Source organism: Drosophila serrata, unplaced genomic scaffold (genome assembly GCF_035046125.1).
Source record: "Drosophila serrata isolate PLE 108 unplaced genomic scaffold, ASM3504612v1 contig_125, whole genome shotgun sequence".
NCBI lineage: Eukaryota > Metazoa > Arthropoda > Insecta > Diptera > Drosophilidae > Drosophila > Drosophila serrata.
The window spans coordinates 529424-553943 of NW_028257023.1; the positions used below are offsets into that span (position 1 = coordinate 529424).

At 48.0% G+C, this 24520-nt stretch overlaps 1 protein-coding gene across 1 annotated transcript; it reads right to left on the minus strand.

Annotated features, from left to right (window-relative positions):
* Positions 1-20290: 20290 nt before the first annotated feature.
* LOC147644647 (uncharacterized) lies at positions 20291-24315 on the minus strand. Its single transcript, XM_086826055.1, has 7 exons — positions 24074-24315; positions 22526-23779; positions 22284-22450; positions 21518-22168; positions 20946-21382; positions 20562-20780; positions 20291-20497 (listed from the first exon to the last, which is right to left on the minus strand). The coding sequence occupies exons 1-7, from the start codon at positions 24313-24315 to the stop codon at positions 20291-20293; spliced, it is 3177 nt and encodes a 1058-aa protein (XP_086682181.1).
* Between the last annotated feature and the right edge of the window lie 205 nt (positions 24316-24520).

Consider the following 24520-nt stretch of genomic DNA (forward strand, 5'->3'; position numbering starts at 1 on the left):
AGAATTTATTTGTATAAGTTAATCTAAGTTACTGATCAAACTTTAAAAAGAAAACTATAATAAAAACATTAACAAATATTTACAAATTCTTTGAAACAAATTCAAATTAAATTACTAATCATAACAAATCACCTTAACGAAATTTGGGTTTGAGTTAGTTCAGTAAAATTTTCCTCGGTTTCCAATTCTTTTTAAAATAAATATATATAATTTGTACTGTATAAATTCCTAGTGATCGAAATCCTATCTGCAAGGGTATACAAACTTCGGCGTGCCGAAGTAAGCATCCTTTCTTGTTGTAAATAATGCCTGTCTTTAGGAGATTAAACATGGGACGGCGTATACGTACTTCGCATCGGCAAATGAATATTCGTAAAATTCAAGCACAAGGTGAACTTGCCGAACAAAATGCATTAAGACGGAACCAATATGCACAGGTTCGCCCTGCAGAAACGCTACCTCAGAATAGACGAAATTTTAATAGAAGACAACCTGTACATTTAGACTTGAATCGCGCTGATTCTGGGAACTATTCGGTCAAGATCTCAAATAGCGTCGGCTGTTGCATCATCTGGCTTTGCTGCCACATTGCTAGAAGGCAGTAGCACTGCACGTTCCGCATTAAAGCTGCTTTTCAATCTTTTTTTGGTTGAAAATCCAAAGTGCACAAAGACAAAAAATTCGGGGACAGCAAAATTGATGCAAAAATGTAAAATTCTTATTTGGGATAAATGCACGAGCATTTGGTAGCAGTAGACCAATCGATAAAGGATTGAGGAAGTGATTCAAGATTATAAGGTAAATATTGCTATCCCGAGATTTTTGTCAAACACTTTTCGTCTTTGAATGAAGAACTCATCAATAAAGTTTTCCTCGGCATTACCCAAAATTATAAAAATCTTAATTAGGTTAGTGAACGAGCAATACTAGAGGCAAAGAATAAGGACGTCGATAGTTTGAATTCCATTATTCAAAGTCAAATCGCGGGAGAACTGAATTCATACAAATCCGACAACGGCGTGACCAGCGAGGATGAAGCGACTAACTATCCGACGGTATTTTGAACTCGCTTGATGTGCAAGGGCCTTCGTCGCATAATTTTCATCTGAAAGTTGCCTCAATCATAATCATGCTATGGAATCTGAATCATGCGAAATTGTACAATGGTACGCGGTTGACCGTTAAGAAACTAAGCAAAGATCATCAAAGACAAAGTCAAAGGAGCGGAAGTCACAATAATGCCAAATGATCTTTCATTTCAATTTAAGCGGATTCAGTTCCCAGTTAAGTTGGCTTGAAATGACAATCAATAAATACCAAGGCCACTCGTTGGAAGTCTGTTATATTAAACGTGAATATCCCTGTATTTCGCATGGTCAGTTGTACAAAGCATGTTCCCGTGTTGGAAAGCGGTCTTTGTTGTTTATTTTTGCGCCGCCAACTTGTTTATACATACAGTGTCTCACAGCTTATTTGTTCAAAGGTAAACTCGAATTTCACACTCGTATAGTTGACGAACTGTAAGAGATAAGAAAAAAATTTAAATACAGTTTTGTTAAGCGGTATTATTGCATTTTTTTTAAGGTCCTTCATTATTTTTAAATACCATTTTATAGCCCTTAAAGTTTACTTTACTTTTTTTTATATCACAGCATATGTTATTTCGTGAAAATAACTTGATCTTAAATAATAATTATATTAATAAGCTTAATAATAATAATATACTGAAACTGCAGTTCCGCCCTCACACACATCCACTCACAGACGAGTCGCCGAGTACGGTTGCACGACGGTACTCCCGTGAAGAACGCCCAGTGTACGGTGTACAAACTAGCCGAAGACATTAGCCACGAGCACTCACCTAAAACGGCAAGCCTTAGGATCCCTGCAGTATCCTCTGCCTCCGTGATCTTCAAGAGCAGAAGGTACCTTTTTGGGCTATTGTTCCTGATCCAAGGCTCGCACTGGGGAATAATAGGTGGTAAAAGTCACGGAGCAGACCAATGACCAACCCAACTCATTTGCGTTACACACATAAGGAGCTCTGGCTACTGATCAGGAGCGGTATATCTCCCAGTCACGTGAGACCCCATCGAGGAACGGGCGGCTACGTGATCGCCGTCTGCGCCAAGCCTGGCAGCAGTCACTAGCTGCACCCAGATTTAATCTATTACGCGTCTGATCCATATTGGGCTGCTAATCGGTCTGCGTCTGAAAAATATTGGTCGGCCGTTGAACTTATCTGGCAGAAGGTATAAAATCCAGCCCCTGCATTAGGTTAAAATGCAAATAAAAAATGGAGCAACAGGATCCAGAGATCACTGATCCGCCCTGCGAGCAAAGCTCCAACACTAAGCGGTTACGGCAACCTCGATTCCCAAAAAGGTCGCGCGACACGACCAGGCAGTAGAGCGAAATGCCTGGAATACTGTGTCCACATTGGCTGAATCTCTTGCTCCATCTGAGAACGGAGTGGCCTGCCAAAGTGGCCCGAACCTCATAGAGCAGCATGCAATTGATTTAACTGTATTTGAATCAACGGTCGCGCAGGACCTGCTCACGCAGTCCGTGCGTGATCTCAATACAGGGTTGGCCATTCCTAGCGAGCGGTACAAAGCTGCTAGCTCATTCGAAAGATACCGCTTGGGCAAGGCGGCTCAGTGGTTCTGTGGTGGAGGAGCAGAACACTTGTCCGAAGCCAGGTCGGCGGAGGTATTCGCTCGCGGGAAAGTAGAAGGGGTGTGGGTATACAGTTACTACCTGGCCCCAAGGGGCCTCCTTGGCTGTAGACAGGGGTTCTCTGTCAACCAACGCCAGAGGCTGCAGCTGACTTTTATCAGGATGCACCCGCCGCCAACGATTCAGCGCCTTTAGGAGCGTATCTGACGAGGCGTCCCTAGTCATCGGGGGGCGGGTGCCGCTAGGCGAGGTAGCGCACGAGGCCAAAGAAACCCGTATTACGTGAAGGCCGGGCCCCAGACATAGGAGCATCTTAAATTGGCAAGGAAGGTGGGATAGCTTATTCAAAGGTCGATGGATTCTCTATTTTCGGACATCAACAGCAGGATAAGCCGGAAGCACGGGGTGGCAGAGTTCTACCTGACACAGGTGCTACCTCAAAGGCTTCGGTTACGACGAGGAGGACAACTGCCCACGGCTGACAACTTGGTGACCACCATGCTTGCAAATCAGGAGGCCTGGGATACAATATCCTAATTTCTGCGGACCCTAGAGATTATGAACAGGGCACGTGCGGACTAAGAAGTCTATCTTTCGCGCGAAGCAATTCTTTTGCGGAAGTACCGCCCAACTAACACCCTCTATTATGAATCACACTTGTGTGATGACATGACACTTGTAAGGGGCTCTTATCTCTGACAACGCCATTCACTCTCACGGATCCAAATAGTTTCCTTAAGCCACCTTGAAACCAGAGTTATCTCCACCGCACGCTGCACAATAAGATCAGATGAACATAGTGTTAAGTAACGTAGTGGTCGTAATGTTGGAAAACTCAGCCCGTCGGAGCCACGGCAAGGCCACTTCCGACCCAGGGTTGCCTGGTCCTGGGAAGGCTCCGTTCGAACACAGCTGGATTTACCCCTCAGCCCTTATACATTATAGTCAAAAGGCAGGAGTAGCCCGGGTCAAGGAGGTGGATGGGAGTCAGAGGATTCTTTAGGTGTCGGAGTCACAGGACTCTGCCGCTCTCATTAGCTGCACCGTAGAACGTTTCCAGAGGGCACCACGCGGAGGACCTTCTCCGAAGGGAATCAAATTGATTTTCACCTGCGAGTCGACTTGATGCACCATATGGCCAAGGAATATAAAACAGCAAAAGCTATGCTGTTCTTGTAAATTTATAATTTTAATTGTATTAAGGGAGTAGACCACCCTGAAGTCCCTAAAATTGGAGGGCTTTTCAAAAATTCATTTTTACAAAGTAATTAAGACTACAACATTTTATTTATTAGTTCATCAAAGTACATATGTTAAACTAAAAAATACTTATCGAAGGAAAAAAAAATATTTACCAATGGCGGAGATATTGCCAGTCAAAAAAATAATTTTATTTAGGTAATGGTCGTATGGTGTACATGCTGCACACCACATTTGTTTTCTGAAATTCAAAACCAAAAATATTTTATAAACTATATAAGTAGGGTTAAATCATGACGTAGCCGTTTTTGGAACATTTTTTTTAGACGAAATTTTTGTTTTAAACATATATAACTTTAAAATCAAATTATTTCGAAAAAATCCTACGTCATGCCACAGAGGACGGTATAGAAAAGCTGCGTAAAAAAATTGAAGACAATCGCTCCGGCAGTTTTTGAGAAATCATGTACACTATTTAAAAAAACATAGTTTTGAGAAAAACGCAAAAGAAGATTGTTTGTAGGGGGGCGATCCTGCCGCTAAAGATCCTGTACTGGAAAATAGCTCCCGCGACGCAATCAGAAAATATATAACCAGTAGTGGTTAAAATCATAAGTCGGGGGCGTCGTGGAGTTCGAAATGAGTGTTTCCGCTTTATTACGCATCATACATAGAACTAACTAGCTTAAACATAAGGGTTGCGCTCCTGACCGATAAGCTAAGCTTAACAGTGCGAGAGAGGGCCCGAGAAGTGGAGCGCGAACTAGCCGTCCCTCAGCTCGCCTAGTACCGAGCGAAGCTCGGGAACTCGGGAGCGAGCGTTCGCGAACATCAAAGAGTGGGCGCGGGAGCGCTTAGACTAGCCCGATGAGCAGTGCGTGAAGAGCCGACTTGCGGGAGTGCAAGAGCGGCAAAGCTTTGGACACTCGGTGGACAGAGGCGGCGCCGCGAAGGTCCTTCTGACGTGAACATTCTCCCCCCTTGCAACCACTCGGGTTGCAACATATTCGTCCTGTATAAGCGGTGCCGCATTCTGCAGGGTGTCCTGGCTAGCGGCGGAAAATACCTATGCGCACCGGAGTGCAGCTGAGGAGCGGTGGACGAAGGCCGTGGAGTGGCTGAGGAGTGCTGTGGAGAGGCGCAGGATCCTAGAGGAGACGTCGACGTCGGTAGCGATTGAAGTTCGGGGGCAACCTCGGCATTGGTTGGATTGGACCTCTGATCAGAGCGTTCGCGTGGTGCGAAGCGGTGGCATCTTCTCAGCACTAAGACTGAGGAACTTGTGGCTTTTTCGAAGAGGATGGATTCCGCTGCAGACTCGGCATGGGTAGGATAAAATACCTCGGGAACGTCTGCTCTTGATGTCGTAGGGTACCCAGTAATTGAAGGCGTTGGGAGTAGTGATTCGCGTGGAGAACGCGGATATCCTTTGGATCGGTGCGGTTAGTCGGCTGGAAGGTTCAGGAGCAATCTGAACACTGGAGGAACAGTTTCTGGGAGTGGACACTGGGGCAATCCCGCTGCTGATGGACTCGTGCCAAACAATTCAAGCAGAGTTGCTTTCTTCGGATGGCATTTGATCTCTCGACTACGGTCATTTTGAAGAATCGGGGACATCTTCGCAGGGGGTGGTTTTCCCTGGAACACAGGTCACACCTTCTGGGCGTTGGAGTCACCCTGAAGTCGGAAGAATGAAGCCGGGGTGCTGGGGCCCTCGGAGTCGACAACTTTGGCGGAAAATGCCCTGAGCTGGTAGGCATAACATCGTCGATGGCCTCCATAGTACGATGGCGTTCGGTCAGAAACGCGTCATGCTCGTTCCAAGTTGGAATTTTGTCTTTGTTGTGGATGGATTGTTCCCACAGAGAAAGGTTTACTTTGGGAAGTTTTGAGGAAACCATATACACCAAAAGACAATCTCAAGCCTCAACTTGAATGGAGGACATCTCTAGGGCGGTCAGGCAGCTTTGGATGGTGCTTTGCAGCTATTTCAGTGCGATTCTCGATTCTTGAGGGACAGCCTGGATATTGAAGAGGATTTTCAACTGGCTGTTAACCAATAATCTTCGATTGTCGAAGCGGTCGGTGAGGCTTCGCCAAGCTGCGACGAGCCCCTCATTGTTAAGCGGGGCTCTGGAAACAATGGCGTGCGCTTCGCCCGTTGTTTTGGATAGTAGGTGGAACAATTTCTCCACCGGGGTGAGACGAGGGTTGTGAATATATACCGCCGTGAAAAGGTCTCTGAACGTGGGCCACCGAAGATTGTCGAAGCGGTCGGTGAGGCTTCGCCAAGCTGCGACGAGCCCCTCATTGTTAAGCGGGGCTCTGGAAACAATGGCGTGCGCTTCGCCCGTTGTTTTGGATAGTAGGTGGAACAATTTCTCCACCGGGGTGAGACGAGGGTTGTGAATATATACCGCCGTGAAAAGGTCTCTGAACGTGGGCCACCGAAGACAGTCATCAACGAAAATTTCGGTGTCCACCGGTGGCAAACGACAACGGGTGGAAGGGGGTGTGTGGAAGCTGCTGGAAGCCAGAGTAGACTGGGCCGCGCCCCTTTCTATTATCTCCTGCAGCTGGACCACACACCTGGAATAGACGGAGTAGCAGTAGCTTTACTTAGCTTCTAACACCGTTGAAGTGTCCGCGCCGTCGTCGGACACGGAGAGCAGTTCGGAGCAGCTCTCGTAACTCTTCTCCACCCTTTCCCACAAAGCCCGGACTTGGTCGCGACGCACCTGACACGTAAAAGGAGAGGGCTGGGTGGTTTCTGGGGCGCCTAGAGTTTGGATCTTTGCCTCAAATTGACTCACACGGTCTGTCGTGTCCTCAACGCAATGTCGATGGCGGTTTGAGCCATTTTTGTGGTCGACCGAGTGATTACAGGCGAGGAACCGCGAATGGTGTCGACAGACTCGTCGCTTGTTGTCCTTGAGATGGCCGTAGTAGCCCTTGGCTTCAATTGGGACGCCTGCGGAGATGCGGATTGGGACCTGTCCAAACGGATGGATGGGATTGGACGCGGTTTTTTGTCGTCTCCGGTGGGCATTCCCGGAATAGAATGCTGTGGATCAAGGCTTGTCGACTGTCGGACGAGAGGACGGTCACACTAACGCGCGGTCTGGGTCGCCAAAAACGGATAAAGTGGAGAAAAAATAAATGAACCTCGGCCACAAGGCTTGACGCTCGGATAGAGGAAGCCGACTGAAATATCCCGTATAGAAGAAGAATAGAAAAAATATTTCCAAATAAACGGATTTGTTCTTTTTGGTTATTGATCTGCGTGTTTAATTCTGGGTCTCGGACGTGGAGATCGTTAATGTTTGCGATTGATTTAAAAATAAAACGTCGATTTTTATTTCATCGGAATCCACCAAAATAATAACTATTTATGGCCCGAGCAAATTATCGGCGCCGGAGAAGTGGAATGAAAAACTCTTGTTCTTGGTAGCGGATACAAAGCTTTGTGTGATATGTGGATGTGACCCAGAGAACTCAGCGGCAACAACAATAAACACGGACTCTGGAAGTCTGGCGGCGCACACAAAACGGATACGGAGGGATACTTTTCACGATCGGAGACACAGAGAAATATGAAATTCTCAACTGCCGTTGTGTCAGGAAAACTCGTCTTGGAGTTGACACGAAGAAAAAACAATAAACCTTGTAGAATGGTTAGCGGAATTTAATGTTCGGCCCACTGTTGAAGACCGGCAGCGAGAACAAGACGGAAGCAAGCATATACATACTTATCTCTAGCGGAAAAATCGCCGGGAACTGCTGGTGAAAGGACGGGAGGATATCCTGATCCTGGGCGATCCTGCCGCTAAAGATCCTGTACTGGAAAATAGCTCCCGCGACGCAATCAGAAAATATATAACCAGTAGTGGTTAAAATCATAAGTCGGGGGCGTCGTGGAGCTCGAAATGAGTGCTTCCGCTTTATTACGCATCATACATAGAACTAACTAGCTTAAACATAAGGGTTGCGCTCCTGACCGATAAGCTAAGCTTAACAGTGCGAGAGAGGGCCCGAGAAGTGGAGCGCGAACTAGCCGTCCCTCAGCTCGCCTAGTACCGAGCGAAGCTAGGGAACTCGGGAGCGAGCGTTCGCGAACATCAAAGAGTGGGCGCGGGAGCGCTTTTTTGTGGATGGATTGTTCCCACAGAGAAAGGTTTACTTTGGGAAGCTTTGAGGAAACCATATACACCAAAAGACAATCTCAAGCCTCAACTTGAATGGAGGACATCTCTATGGCGGTCAGGCAGCTTTGGATGGTGCTTTGCAGCTCTTTCAGTGCGATTCTCGATTCTTGAGGGACAGCCTGGATATTGAAGAGGATTTTCAACTGGCTGTTAACCAATAGTCTTCGATTGTCGAAGCGGTCGGTGAGGCTTCGCCAAGCTGCGACGAGCCCCTCATTGTTGAGCGGGGCTCTGGAAACAATGGCGTGCGCTTCGCCCGTTGTTTTGGATAGTAGGTGGAACAATTTCTCCACCGGGGTGAGACGAGGGTTGTGAATATATACCGCCGTGAAAAGGTCTCTGAACGTGGGCCACCGAAGACAGTCACCAACGAAAATTTCGGTGTCCACCGGTGGCAAACGACAACGGGTGGAAGGGGGTGTGTGGACGCTGCTGAAAGCCAGAGTAGACTGGGCCGCGCCCCTTTCTATTATCTCCTGCAGCTGGACCACACACCTGGAATAGACGAAGTAGCAGTAGCTTTACTTAGCTTCTAACACCGTTGAAGTGTCCGCGCCGTCGTCGGACACGGAGAGCAGTTCGGAGCAGCTCTCGTAACTCTTCTCCACCCTTTCCCACAAAGCCCGGATTTGGTCGCGACGCACCTGACACGTAAAAGGAGAGGGCTGGGTGGTTTCTGGGGCGCCTAGAGTTTGGATCTTTGCCTCAAATTGACTCACAGTGAGTGATTACAGGCGAGGAACCGCGAATGGTGTCGACAGACTCGTCGCTTGTTGTCCTTGAGATGGCCGTAGTAGCCCTTGGCTTCAATTGGGACGCCCGCGGAGATGCGGATTGGGACCTGTCCAAACGGATGGATGGGATTGGACGCGGTTTTTTGTCGTCTCCGGTGGGCATTCCCGGAATAGAATGCTGTGGATCAAGGCTTGTCGACTGTCGGACGAGAGGACGGTCACACTAACGCGCGGTCTGGGTCGCCAAACACGGATAAAGTGGAGAAAAAATAAATGAACCTCGGCCACAAGGCTTGACGCTCGGATAGAGGAAGCCGACTGAAATATCCCGTATAGAAGAAGAATAGAAAAAATATTTCCAAATAAACGGATTTGTTCTTGTTGGTTATTGATCTGCGTGTTTAATTGTGGGTCTCGGACGTGGAGATCGTTAATGTTTGCGATTGATTTAAAAATAAAACTTCGATTTTTATTTCATCGGAATCCACCAAAATAATAACTATTTATGGCCCGAGCAAATTATCGGCGCCGGAGAAGTGGAATGAAAAACTCTTGTTCTTGGTAGCGGATACAAAGCTTTGTGTGATATGTGGTTGTGACCCAGAGAACTCAGCGGCAACAACAATAAACACGGACTCTGGAAGTCTGGCGGCGCACACAAAACGGACACGGAGGGATACTTTTCACGATCGGAGACGCAGAGAAATATGAAATTCCCAACTGCCGTTGTGTCAGGAAAACTCGTCTTGGAGTTGACACGAAGAAAAAACAATAAACCTTGCAGAATGGTTAGCGGAATTTAATGTTCGGCCCACTGTTGAAGACCGGCAGCGAGAACAAGACGGAAGCAAGCATATACATACTTATCTCTAGCGGAAAAATCGCCGGGAACTGCTGGTGAAAGGACGGGAGGATATCCTGATCCGGCTCGAAGGACCAATGTTTGTAGGGGGGCGATCCTGCCGCTAAAGATCCTGTACTGGAAAATAGCTCCCGCGACGCAATCAGAAAATATATAACCAGTAGTGGTTAAAATCATAAGTCGGGGGCGTCGTGGAGCTCGAAATGAGTGCTTCCGCTTTATTACGCATCATACATAGAACTAACTAGCTTAAACATAAGGGTTGCGCTCCTGACCGATAAGCTAAGCTTAACAGTGCGAGAGAGGGCCCGAGAAGTGGAGCGCGAACTAGCCGTCCCTCAGCTCGCCTAGTACCGAGCGAAGCTAGGGAACTCGGGAGCGAGCGTTCGCGAACATCAAAGAGTGGGCGCGGGAGCGCTTAGACTAGCCCGAGGAGCAGTGCGTGAAGAGCCGACTTGCGGGAGTGCAAGAGCGACAAAGCTTTGAAAGCTCGGTGGACAGAGTCGTCGCCGCGAAGGGCCTCCTGACGTGAACAAAGATAAAGAAAGTACTCTGAGGTATACCGGCCGCTCTCACTTCTAAGGGCTGTAGAATCCACAAGTAATGAGATATTTTTTAGCCCGATGTCATAAAATGACCGTAAAAATATCGGCATCAAGATTAATTTAAAAGAAATCCGGTTTTTATAAAAAAGTCAGGGTGGTCTACCCCCTTAAGAAGATAAATAAAGTAATCTAGGGTACACCGACAGCGCTCACTTCTAATGACCGTAATATTTACAGATATTTTTAAGGGGTTAGACCACCCTAAACGCTTGCAAATTGGGCGGTTTTTAAGAAATTAATTTTGACAAAGTTATTAAGAATGCAACTTTTTATTTATAAGTACATCAAAGTACATATGTTGAATTAAAAATTACTTGTTGGATAAAGAAAAAATATTTACGAATGCGGAAATATAGCCAATCAAATAAGGCACTCTTGTTTAGCGAATGGTCATATGGCGTACATGCTGCACAGCTCATTTCTTATCTGAAACCCAAAACCAAACTTTTTTTTATAAACTATAATCTTTTTGAGAAAGTGGGAGCACTTTGAAAACAAATTTTTTTTAACGAAAATTTTGTTTTATAAATGTATAACTTAAAAGAAGAATCACATCGAAAAAATCCATCGTTATGCCATAAAAAAGGTGTGTAAAAAAATTTGAGAGAATCGGTTGAGTAGTTTGAGAAATCATGTACACCTCTCCAAAAATCGTAGTTTAAAGACAAAAGACGCAAAAAAAGATCAGGAAAGTACTCTATTGGGGCAGGTGTACTTCTTATTTCTAGCGGAGTAGTTTTAGCGTTTAATGCCATCGCGCAGTAAACGGAACTTTTTTTTGGACAAATGAAATGTGCGAAGAAGAAAGCGAAACACAACACAATGAAAATGATTGCACAACAAAGCGTTTATTTTAATGTTTTAATTTTATTTTAAAACAAATAAGGAACATATTCATTGGTTCGTCGCATTTTGATTTCAAATTCATATTAAAATTAATTATGTTTTGCATTTACATATTAAAGAAAATTAAGAATTTATAATAAAACATATTCATTGGTTCGTCGCATTTTAATTTCAAATTTGACTAAAAAGCAGGAAGACAAAAAAACAAGCAACAACCAGCTTCAAGAAGATCGCATAAAAATTGTTACTGTACATGCATTCGTAATGCTCACTTCGTGTCACCTTGTCGCTAATCGTTTACTAATACAATGCTAATGCTTTCGTCAACACATGCTTATTTTTTTGATCGGAATGATGCGTACGGCAAAATCAGTTGATTTTTACTCATCACTGTGTTTTGTTCAGTGAGTTGAGTTGATTGAAATTGTTCGCGTATGATTAAATCAAGAAAATAGTGATTTTTGCAGTTCTCTGCTATGAGTATAGCTGACCCATCCACTGCTACAAACCTGACCACTGCTAGATCTGAGTTGCTAAGATTCGGATATAGAAGTGCGTTAAGGTTGTTTTTGATAATCACACCTGCCCTCGGCCTACCTGTCGAGCTTTTGTATCCTTTTAGAGCCATGTCAGAGATTTACGTGTCCCTAGACCAGGGCTCATGTATTAGGCCGATGTTGAATGAACCGGGCCTTGCTGGCCTGCGCCTTCCTTTGTTGGTGGGTAAGCCTGGCTGGTCGTGTAAGCCTCTCACTTTGAAGTGGCTCGTTTTGGTGGAGTTAATTGTTTTGTGGGCCATTTGGCGAGTGCATCTCTTACTACGCTCATCCGAGCGCAGCAACTCGTCTTCGTCAATTTGAATTTCGTCAATTTATTAACGCCCGAGGGGTTTGAGGCATTGAAGAAGGTCGACCGTGGCTCCGCCCCAGAGCCACGGCAAGGCCACTTCCGACCCAGGGTTGCCTGGTCCTGGGAAGGCTCCGTTCGAATACAGCTTGATTTACCCCTTAGCCCTTATACATTATAGTCAAAACGCACGGGTAGCCCGGGTCAAGGAGGTGGATGGGAGTCAGAGGATTCTTTAGGTGTCGGAGTCACGGGACTCTGCCGCTCGCATTAGCTGTACCGTAGTACGTTTCCAGAGGGCACCACGCGGAGGACCTTCTCCGAAGGGAATCAAATTGATTTTCACCTGCGAGTCGACTTGATGCACCATATGGCCAAGGAATATAAAACAGCAAAAGATATGCAGTTCTTGCAAATTTATAATTTTAATTCTATTAAGGGAGTAGACCACCCTGAAGGCCCTAAAATTGGAGGACTTTTCAAAAATTGAAGGCCCGAAAATTGAAGGGCTTTTCAAAAATTCATTTCGAGAAAGTTATTAAGAATACAACTTTTTATTTTTTAGTTCATCAAAGTACATATGTTAAACTAATAAATTGTTATGGAAGGGAAAAAATATTTACGAATGGCGGAGATATTGCCAGTCAAAAAAATAATTTGTTTTAGGTTTTGATCGTACGGTGTGCAGCATCACCACATTTGTTTTCTGAAATTCAAAAACAAAAATTTTTTATAAACTATATATTTTATATAAATTTTTTTTTAACAAAAAAACTTAACAAAAAAATTTTTTTTTGCAAAATTTGTGTTTTAAAAATTTATAAATTAAAAAAAAAAAATTATTTCGAAAAAATCCTACGTCATGCCACAGAGGACGATATAGAGAAGCTGCGTAAAAACTTTGAAGAGAATTGGTCCAGCAGTTTTTGAGAAATCATGTACACCATTTAAAAAAACGTAGTTTTGAGAAAAACGCAAAAGAAGATAAAGAAAGTACTCTAAGGTATACCGGCAGCGCTCACTTCTAATGGCTGTAGAATCTATAAGTAATAAGATATTTTTTAGCCCGATGTCTTAAAGTGAACGTAAAAATATCGGCATCAAGATTAATTTAAAAAAAATCAGATTTTTATAAAAAAGTCAGGGTGTTCTACCCCCTTAAGAAGATAAAGAAAGTAATCTAGGGTACACCGAAAGCGCTTACTTCTAATGACCGTGTTTAGGGGGGCGATCCTGCCCGCAAAGACTCGGTAATGGAGGCCCAAGAATTTCCCACGTCGCTGGCGAAAGAGTTAACCCGTCAGGGTTGCGAAATATAAAGGCGGGGGCGTCGTGGTTGTTTCTGGGCGTCAGCTTTAATTTGCTGCTTGCAAGAGACTCCACTTAAAGTGAAAAAACGAGCTACCAGTCGTTTTGCCTCGTTAAAGCGAGAGCGGGAGATCAGCAATAGTTGGAGAGCGAGCGCAGAGGCAGAGGCGGCACAGTGGGCCCCTCACGTAAACATCCTGCCCCCCCTTGCAATCGCTCGGGTTGCAACAGGGTCGTTGCAGCTATGACTGATGGCAGGCCCCAGACACGACCCAACCGAAAACGGTGCTTTGGGCCACTGGCGGTCCATCCTGGATCTTCAGAAAGCCGGGCCGCATCACTCTCGAGAACATATCCGCGCCTAGGACTACGGAGATGGTCGCCGGTAGATTGAACCGCTCGTCGGCCAGGGTGATGTCGCGGAAGTGGGCCCGCACCGTCTCGCTTAGCTCCCGGATTGGAGTGCCTGAATACCACGTCGAAACGGACATCCCTTTCCGTCTTGGATCCCACAGTGGCCGAACAAATTTGCTCGCCGCCAACATTAGTGGTGGGTAGACGGAAGCTAGCCGCCAGCGACGCGTCGATGCAACTCGTCGGTGTGCACGGGTGGATGAGCGCTGCCGCGTCGAAGGTGCGCGCTCCGGTGTCAGTCTGTGTCGCTGCAGCAGCGATGACAACGTCGTCGGGTTCCACCGTGGCTAAGAGGGGCCCTCCAATAAGAAAATGTCCAGGAGTAAGTGCCAACAAGTCGGCGGGGTCTTCGGGCAAGGGAGCGATCGGGCGCGAATTCAGACATGCTTCGATTCTCGCCAAGAGCGTGGACAGCTCTTCAAACGTATATTTGCTCGTGGCCGTGGACTTATAGAACAGGGTCATAAAGCACTTTACGCCTGCCTCCCACAGGCCTCCCATGTGGGAGGCTGCCGGAGGAATGAAATGCCAGAGCAGCTGTTGATGGCAATAGGGCAGCCGCTCCTACAAAGGTTTTCCCGTTGTCCGATTGAACTTGGCGGGGGCATCCTCTGCGGGACACGAAACGGGTGAAAGCGGGTAGAAATTCCTCGGTCGGAAGGTCGGACGTAGGCTCTAAATGGATGGCCTTGGTGGCGAAGCACACGAACACTAGAACATAGCCCTTTGTAATCAGAGAGGCTCGGCCCGTGTAGTTCTTGATGTCGAAGGGGCCGGCGTAGTCCATACCGGTGTAGGTGAAGGGACGAGAGAACGAAGTCCTCTCCTTAGGCAACTCTCCCATAAGTTGCGTCTGCACCCTCTTCTTGTGGATGACACACACCTTGCACGAATAGATGACCTTGCAAGAATAGATGGAACTGGCTGCTGGTAGGGGACGTTTTTGAGTTAAGCAGCTAATCTCGGAGGAACAACAACTTCGAACAACTTCGCAGCCTGAATAGGATGCTTCGTGAATGACGATCCCGTGGTCAATTCAGGCGGAATGAAATAGAACTCGTCCGTCGTCGCTCTCCATCGTATTCCAGAGTCTTGGCCATGCTTTCGGCGTCTATTTCAAGGAAGTCGGCCCGGAGGAGATGGTCGTTCGGAACGTCGTTCAGAACCTCCTTGCAATTGGAAGTCAATTTTCTGAGTGGGAACCCTGCCGAACCCAGAGCCCTCTTCAACTTGCGAATTGCCTTCTGCGCCTCAGTTTTGGAGTCTGCCCCCGCTAGAACGTCGTCGACATACATAAATTGTCGGATAATTTGACTAGCCTGCGGATACCTCGACTCTTCGTCGTCGGCTAGCTGTTGCAGGACACGAATCGCAAGGAACGGGGCATAATTGACTCCAAAGGTGACGGTTTTTAGCTCGTAGTCGCGGACTTCCCCATCGGAATTGCGAAATAGGATACGTTGGAGAGAGGTATATTTAGGGTTTACCCAAATCTGCCGATACATCTTCTCGATGTCAGCGTTGAATACAACCTTAAAGTACCGCCACTTTAGAATCTGAATGCTCAGGTCGGACTGCAGTTCCGGGCCTGCATGAAGGATGTCATTCAGACTGGTTCCGTTTGCGGAAGGGCTGGATGCCTTGCCGACCACCTTGGTGGTCGTACTTTCGGGCTTGAACTCCGCATGGTGCGGAAGATAGTAGGATGCTGAATGGCTCGTTAGAGAAACTTCGGTCATGTGACCCAAGTCAAGGTATTCTTGAATCACTGCGTCATACCTAGCCTTTTGGGGGGGGGGGGGGTTTTTTAAGGCGCTGCTCATTACGTAAGAACTGGGCCAGGGCGAGCGATGGTGAAGACGCTAGTTCGGAACCCATGTGCTCAGGGTTGCGCAGGGGTAGCACAACGACATACTTGTCACACTCATCCCTCAGGGTTGTTTGGACAAACTTCATCGGCTTTCGGGACGTTACTTGTCGGACCTTCCTCAACCTCCCAGAATTTTGTGAGGAGCTGATCCAGTGACTGGTCGTGGCCACAAGCCACTCGTATGGAGAAGGCACTCACACTGCGGGAGTGGCAGGAGACAGGGGGCCTGTCAGCACCCATTCGAAAATAGTCTCCTGTCCGAGAAGCAACCCGCAGATGTTAGTTTTGGAGTTGCCAAAGAGAACAGACGGAAGAATATTGGCTCCTATCAATACCTTAATTTGGGAGCTCTCGAAGAACTTGGGATCTGCCAAGGCGACGTCGGGAAGCCCTTGTAGAAGGTCTCGCGGAATCGGATACGAGGGCAGATTGCCGGACAACTGCGGAATCACATATGCTGCAGTCTCTACTTGTAGCCTGGGTCTGGCAGGTGAGTGAATTGAAAAATGGCACAATTTAGTAGACTGCGCAGAAACGGACTGATTAAGGTCGAAGATTTGGGCTAGAATGGTCTTAAACGGGAGCTTAATCAGGTTGAACAGCCGTTCCGTGATGAAGGTTGCCTCGGACCCTGAGTCTATTAAGGCTCGCGCTTGGAAGCTGCACCCGAGATGACAAACGTTAATGAGGGCGGTCCCCAATAGGACGGCTCCCGAGCCGGAAGCGAAGCACACTTTTACTCCACCGTGTTCTTCTGAGCCATCCGAACCTCTGGAAGTGGGCGCGGGTTGGTGCGTCGATGACGCCGACGGACTTGGAGCAGTTGCGAAGGGGTTACCGCGGTGTAAAAGAGTGTGATGCCGGCTATGGCAGGTGGAGCAGCTGTGGGCACTAGTGCTATCCCGTTGCTGATGCTCTCGTGCAAAACAGTTTAGACAAAGCTGCTTCCTCTTAATGTAGTCGGAGCGCCCATTCACATCCATCTCAAGAAAACGTGGACATAAGCGAGCAGGGTGATTCCCGCCGAAACAGAGATCGCTTCCCTTGGGGGCAGGAAAAACTCGGGTCTCGTACGAATTGAGCCTGCGAATTGGGGCGCTCGTGGGTGCCAATCTTGGCGGAACAGGCCCCGAACCGCTAGGCCTGACGTCGTCGATGGCCTCCAGGGTGCGATGACGCTCTGTTTCGGCTTTGTTATGTATGTTGTTATGCTCCCACAGCGAAAGTGTTATGTTAGGGAGCTTGGAGGACACCATATACACCAGGATGCAATCCCAAGCCTCGACTTGAATCGAGGACATCTCTAAGGCTGCCAGGCAGCTTTGAATGGTGGTCTGCAGATCCGTCAGCGCGACTCCGGATTCCTGAGGCACAGCCTGTATATTGAAGAGGATCTTTAACTGGCTGTTGACCAACAACCGTCGATTTTCGAAGCGGTCGGTGAGGCGAACCCTTCATTGGTGAGCGGGGCTTTAGACACAATGGCATTTGCGTCGCCACTGGTGTTCGAGAGGAGGTGGAACAACTTTTCAACTGGGGTGATGCGAGAGTTGTGAATGTAAATCGCCGTGAATAGATCTCTGAAGGTGGGCCAACGAAGATAATCGCCCGCGAAATCCTCTGTGTCCACTGGTGAGGGCGAGTGGACACTGCTAGCCGCCCGAGCTGACTGAGAGGCGGCTTGAGATATTGCTTCCTCAAGGTTGGCAACACACGTCGAAAAAACGGAATAAAAGTAGCTGTACTTTGACTCCAGCACTGTCGAGGTGGCCTTGCCGTCGTCGGACGCGGAGAGCAGTTCGAAGCAGCTCTCATAGTTTTTCTTCCACAGGGCCCGGATTTGGTCCCTATGGACTTGACACAAGAAGGGGGAGAATTGTTCAGTCTCCGGGGTGCCCGGCGTATGGATATTCGCCTCGAATTGACTGACATGGTCTGTGGTGGCAATAAACCGTTTGAGAGCGACATCTATCGCATTTTGCGCCATTTTGACATCTGACCGAGTACCTCTAGGCGAGGACCAAGATAGTGAATCAACGGATTCGTCGCTTTTTACCCTTAGAATGGCAGTGGCAGCCTTAGGCTTCAGTTGAGACGCCCGCGGTGATGCGGATTGGGACCTATCCAAGCGGATGGAGGAGATCGGACGCGGTTTCTTGTCGTCTGTTGTTGGCATTCTCAGAAGCGAATGCTGCTGATCAGTGCTGGTCAATTGTCGTACGGGAAAACGGTCTCACAAATGCACTGTCTTGATCGGCAAGAAATAGAGAGATGACGGACGAAATGTATATGGAACTCGGGATGCGGGTTTAGGCAGTGTGTACGAGAACAAGCGGAATAGAGCTCACAGAAGGTGGAGGATACGAAAGGAGCCAACAAAACTTAACCGAATGGAGGTACTGAGCTTAGATATGTATTTATTGTGAATTGTTGAGATGAGGATTTAACCGCTGTGTTATACCGACGGCGAGAGGTGCCTATATGAAGCCCAACAAATTAAGCGGCAACAACAACACCCACGGCCTTTGCAGCGGCGAAGTGGATACAAAAAAAATAAATTAGCAAAACAAGCGCAGTCACATCTGTGTGAATTGAATTTGGATGTTGGTTATGCTGGTACTTGTCTAACAAATGTTAATGTCATCAACTGCAAGCCTCAAATGTTGAAGAGCCGAACTTAAAAGCTCGGTACTTTGTCGCGAGGAAAAACTCGCTGCGTTATGCCGACGGCAAGCGTTGCCTATGTGAGGGCCCCAAGAAACGAAACAGCAACAACAACAACACGGCCTCTGCGGCGGCGAAATTAAAAACAACTAAAACACTAGCGTTTGCGTTTGGGTTTTGTTGCTAATTGTTATGTTCACTTTGAATTTTTTTTTCTTTAATTTTATTATCGGGATTAGTTCCTGGAATCTTTGGCAGAAAATATATACATATGTAAATATATGGGCATGCATGTAAATAGGAACAATATGTCAGGGCACAGTGGATAGCCGAGAAGTGGACTGTATTAAGTTCCGCGAATAGAAATATCTTGACACGGCACAAAAAAAAGACAAAAAAATATCGCGACAGCGGCGGACTGTTCGGCGAACAAGGTGAACTCCCGAATCGAGTGCACACCGGCTGTCCGATAGTTATTATGCCCCTTTTTCCCGCAACACGATTTTACTGTTCACGGTAAGGTTTTTAAATGCACGAAATTATGATGTGCAAGTGGTTAGCATTCGTGTGTGTGAGTAACACATCGGCTGAAAAGTCCCGGGCCTAACATAGAAAACGCTGTTTTTTGGTTTAAAATTTACTTTATTTATCAAATTAATCTTTATTTAGAGCAAAGCAATCATTCTAGCGCCGCTCTAACATTTCAACCACTTTTGTAGAACGATTATTCTTTTGCCTCAAAATAGGCCTCCATTTTCGTGATAACCTCTTCATTGGTGGAAAATTTCTTACCGGCGAGCATTTTTTTCATTGCGTTGTCTTGATGTGAGCAAACGCGGCACCCATTTTGAGAAGAGCTTTATCATAGAGTCAAATGCTCATGCAATATAAACCTAAAAAATTCTTTTGATATCTTTACGATGTCAGCTAACTGACGCATCATCACTTTTAATCATTCAAAACGATTTTGTGAATTTTTTTTGATGATTTCCGGTGTTACCTCCTCATTTGGACGTACACTGCATTCTGCATCTTCAGTGTCTCTAAGACCATGTTTAAAGTCAGCAAACCAACGTGTTATAGTTTTTTTTTCTGATAGAGCGGAGTCCCCATAACACTTTTCAAGCCAAGACTTTCCTTGAATGGTATGGTTTCTCATCAAGAATCAGTGTTATATCAAAACACAAATTTGTTTTTGTTTCATTTTTTTGAAAATACAAAAAGTAGCGTCACAATAACTCACAAACTAATGAATAGAATATCATGAAATTTTAACAGCTGTCTTATGAAAGATTGTATTAACTAAAAAATATTAACTGCAATAAAAAAATCGCGATTTATATGTTAGACCCAGAACTTTTCAGCTGATGTGTTATGTGGCTGTACATAGACCTCGACCGTTGGCAGTTGATAGGCAACGGGCAATGGAAGAAACGGCGAGTTAAATAGCGGCGCACTCAAGCGGACACCGATGGAAATTTTCGAGGAACGGAGGCGAATAGAAATTGGAGTTCCTCAGCTGCCTTGGGGTCAGGAAAACTCGGACTGGGAGTTGACACGAATGACAAGGGAAATCTTGCAGGAGTGCTACCGAAATTGAGCGTTCGGCCCACTGTTGCAGATCGGCAGCCAGGCTAGACGGAGAAGAAAAAATTCGTATTTATCTTGGCGGACAGATTCATGGAACTGCTGGTATCCTGCAATCCGGCTCGAAGGACCAAATGTTTAGGGGGGCGATCCTGCCCGCAAAGACTCGGTAATGGAGGCCCAAGAATTTCCCACGTCGCTGGCGAAAGAGTTAACCCGTCAGGGTTGCGAAATATAAAGGCTGGGGCGTCGTGGTTGTTTCTGGGCGTCAGCTTTTATTTGCTGCTTACAAGAGACTCCACTTAAAGTGAAAAAAACGAGCTACCAGTCGTTTTGCCTCGTTAAAGCGAGAGCGGGAGATCAGCAATAGTTGGAGAGCGAGCGCAGAGGCAGAGGCGGCACAGTGGGCCCCTCACGTAAACATCCTGCCCCCCCTTGCAATCGCTCGGGTTGCAACAGGGTCGTTGCAGCTATGACTGATGGCAGGCCTCAGACACGACCCAACCGAAGACGGTGCTTTGGGCCACTGGCGGTCCATCCTGGATCTTCAGAAAGCCGGGCCGCATCACTCTCGAGAACATATCCGCGCCTAGGACTACGGAGATGGTCGCCGGTAGATTGAACCGCTCGTCGGCCAGGGTGATGTCGCGGAAGTGGGCCCGCACCGTCTCGCTTAGCTCCCGGATTGGAGTGCCTGAATACCACGTCGAAACGGACATCCCTTTCCGTCTTGGATCCCACAGTGGCCGAACAAATTTGCTCGCCGCCAACATTAGTGGTGGGTAGACGGAAGCTAGCCGCCAGCGACGCGTCGATGCAACTCGTCGGTGTGCACGGGTGGATGAGCGCTGCCGCGTCGAAGGTGCGCGCTCCGGTGTCAGTCCGTATCAGCGCGGTCGGAAGGACATTAACGCTGTGTCGCTGCAGCAGCGATGACAACGTCGTCGGGTTCCACCGTGGCTAAGAGGGGCCCTCCAATAAGAAAATGTCCAGGAGTAAGTGCCAACAAGTCGGCGGGGTCTTCGGGCAAGGGAGCGATCGGGCGCGAATTTAGACAAGCTTCGATTGCTCGTGGCCGTGGACTTATAGAACAGGGTCATAAAGCACTTGACGCCTGCCTCCCACAGGCCTCCTATGTGGGGGGCTGCCGGAGGAATGAAATGCCAGAGCAGCTGTTGATGGCAATAGGGCAGCCGCTCCTACAAAGGTTTTCCCGTTGTCCGATTGAACTTGGCGGGGGCATCCTCTGCGGGACACGAAACGGGTGAAAGCGGGTAGAAATCCCTCGGTCGGAAGGTCGGACGTAGGCTCTAAATGGATGGCCTTGGTGGCGAAGCACACGAACACTAGAACATAGCCCTTTGTAATCAGAGAGGCTCGGCCCGTGTAGTTCTTGATGTCGAAGGGGCCGGCGTAGTCCATACCGGTGTAGGTGAAGGGACGAGAGAACGAAGTCCTTTCCTTAGGCAACTCTCCCATAAGTTGCGTCTGCACCCTCTTCTTGTGGATGACACACACCTTGTACGAATAGATGACCTTGCACGAATAGATGGAACTGGCTGCTGGTAGGGGACGTTTTTGAGTTAAGCAGCTAATCTCGGAGGAACAACAACTTCGAACAACTTCGCAGCCTGAATAGGACCTGATGCTTCCTGAATGACGATCCCGTGGTCAATTCAGGCGGAATGAAATAGAACTCGTCCGTCGTCGCTCTCCATCGTATTCCAGAGTCTTGGCCATGCTTTCGGCGTCTATTTCAAGGAAGTCGGCCCGGAGGAGATGGTCGTTCGGAACGTCGTTCAGAACCTCCTTGCAATTGGAAGTCAATTTTCTGAGTGGGAACCCTGCCGAACCCAGAGCCCTCTTCAACTTGCGAATTGCCTTCTGCGCCTCAGTTTTGGAGTCTGCCCCCGCTAGAACGTCGTCGACATACATAAATTGTCGGATAATTTGACTAGCCTGCGGATACCTCGACTCTTCGTCGTCGGCTAGCTGTTGCAGGACACGAATCGCAAGGAACGGGGCATAATTGACTCCAAAGGTGACGGTTTTTAGCTCGTAGTCGCGGACTTCCCCATCGGAATTGCGAAATAGGATACGTTGGAGAGAGGTATATTTAGGGTTTACCCAAATCTGCCGATACATCTTCTCGATGTCAGCGTTGAATACAACCTTAAAGTACCGCCATTTTAGAATCTGAATGCTCAGGTCGGACTGCAGTACCGGGCCTGCATGAAGGATGTCATTCAGACTGGTTCCGTTTGCGGAAGGGCTGGATGCCTTGCCGACCACCTTGGTGGTCGTACTTTCGGGCTTGAACTCCGCATGGTGCGGAAGATAGTAGGATGCTGAATGGCTCGTTAGAGAAACTTCGGTCATGTGACCCAAGTCAAGGTATTCTTGAATCACTGCGTCATACCTAGCCTTTTGGGGGGGGGGGTTTCTTAAGGCGCTGCTCATTACGTAAGAACTGGGCCAGGGCGAGCGATGGTGAAGACGCTAGTTCGGAACCCATGTGCTCAGGGTTGCGCAGGGGTAGCACCACGACATACTTGTCACACTCATCCCTCAGGGTTGTTTGGACAAACTTCATCGGCTTTCGGGACGTTACTTGTCGGACCTTCCTCAACCTCCCAGAATTTTGTGAGGAGCTGATCCAGTGACTGGTCGTGGCCACAAGCCACTCGTATGGAGAAGGCACTCACACTGCGGGAGTGGCAGGAGACAGGGGGCCTGTCAGCACCCATTCGAAAATAGTCTCCTGTCCGAGAAGCAACCCGCAGATGTTAGTTTTGGAGTTGCCAAGGAGAACAGACGGAAGAATATTGGCTCCTATCAATACGTTAATTTGGGAGCTCTCGAAGAACTTGGGATCTGCCAAGGCGACGTCGGGAAGCCCTTGTAGAAGGTCTCGCGGAATCGGATACGAGGGCAGATTGCCGGACAACTGAGGAATCACATATGCTGCAGTCTCTACTTGTAGCCCGGGTCTGGCAGGTGAGTGAATTGAAAAATGGCACAATTTAGTAGACTGCGCAGAAACGGACTGATTAAGGTCGAAGATTTGGGCTAGAATGGTCTTAAACGGGAGTTTAATCAGGTTGAACAGCCGTTCCGTGATGAAGGTTGCCTCGGACCCTGAGTCTATTAAGGCTCGCGCTTGGAAGCTGCACCCGAGATGACAAACGTTAATGAGGGCGGTCCCCAATAGGACGGCTCCCGAGCCGGAAGCGAAGCACACTTTTACTCCACCGTGTTCTTCTGAGCCATCCGAACCTCTGGAAGTGGGCGCGGGTTGGTGCGTCGATGACGCCGACGGACTTGGAGCAGTTGCGAAGGGGTTACCGCGGTGTAAAAGAGTGTGATGCCGGCTATGGCAGGTGGAGCAGCTGTGGGCACTAGTGCTATCCCGTTGCTGATGCTCTCGTGCAAAACAGTTTAGACAAAGCTGCTTCCTCTTAATGTAGTCGGAGCGCCCATTCACATCCATCTCAAGAAAACGTGGACATAAGCGAGCAGGGTGATTCCCGCCGAAACAGAGATCGCTTCCCTTGGGGGCATGAAAAACTCGGGTCTCGTACGAATTGAGCCTGCGAATTGGGGCGCTCGTGGGTGCCAATCTTGGCGGAACAGGCCCCGAACCGCTAGGCCTGACGTCGTCGATGGCCTCCAGGGTGCGATGACGCTCTGTTTCGGCTTTGTTATGTATGTTGTTATGCTCCCACAGCGAAAGTGTTATGTCAGGGAGCTTGGAGGACACCATATACACCAGGATGCAATCCCAAGCCTCGACTTGAATCGAGGACATCTCTAAGGCTGCCAGGCAGCTTTGAATGGTGGTCTGCAGATCCGTCAGCGCGACTCCGGATTCCTGAGGCACAGCCTGTATATTGAAGAGGATCTTTAACTGGCTGTTGACCAACAACCGTCGATTTTCGAAGCGGTCGGTGAGGCGAACCCTTCATTGGTGAGCGGGGCTTTAGACACAATGGCATTTGCGTCGCCACTGGTGTTCGAGAGGAGGTGGAACAACTTTTCAACTGGGGTGATGCGAGAGTTGTGAATGTAAATCGCCGTAAATAGATCTCTGAAGGTGGGCCAACGAAGATAATCGCCCGCGAAAACCTCTGTGTCCACTGGTGAGGGCGAGTGGACACTGCTAGCCGCCCGAGCTGACTGAGAGGCGGCTTGAGATATTGCTTCCTCAAGGTTGGCAACACACGTCGAAAAAAACGGAATAAAAGTAGCTGTACTTTGACTCCAGCACTGTCGAGGTGGCCTTGCCGTCGTCGGACGCGGAGAGCAGTTCGAAGCAGCTCTCATAGTTTTTCTTCCACAGGGCCCGGATTTGGTCCCTATGGACTTGACACAAGAAGGGGGAGAATTGTTCAGTCTCCGGGGTGCCCGGCGTATGGATATTCGCCTCGAATTGACTGACATGGTCTGTGGTGGCAATAAACCGTTTGAGAGCGACATCTATCGCATTTTGCGCCATTTTGACATCTGACCGAGTAACTCTAGGCGAGGACCAAGATAGACAATCAACGGATTCTTCGCTTTTTGCCCTTAGAATGGCAGTGGCAACCTTAGGCTTCAGTTGAGACGCCCGCGGTGATGCGGATTGGGACCTATCCAAGCGGATGGAGGGGATCGGACGCGATTTCTTGTCGTCTGTTGTTGGCATTCTCAGAAGCGAATGC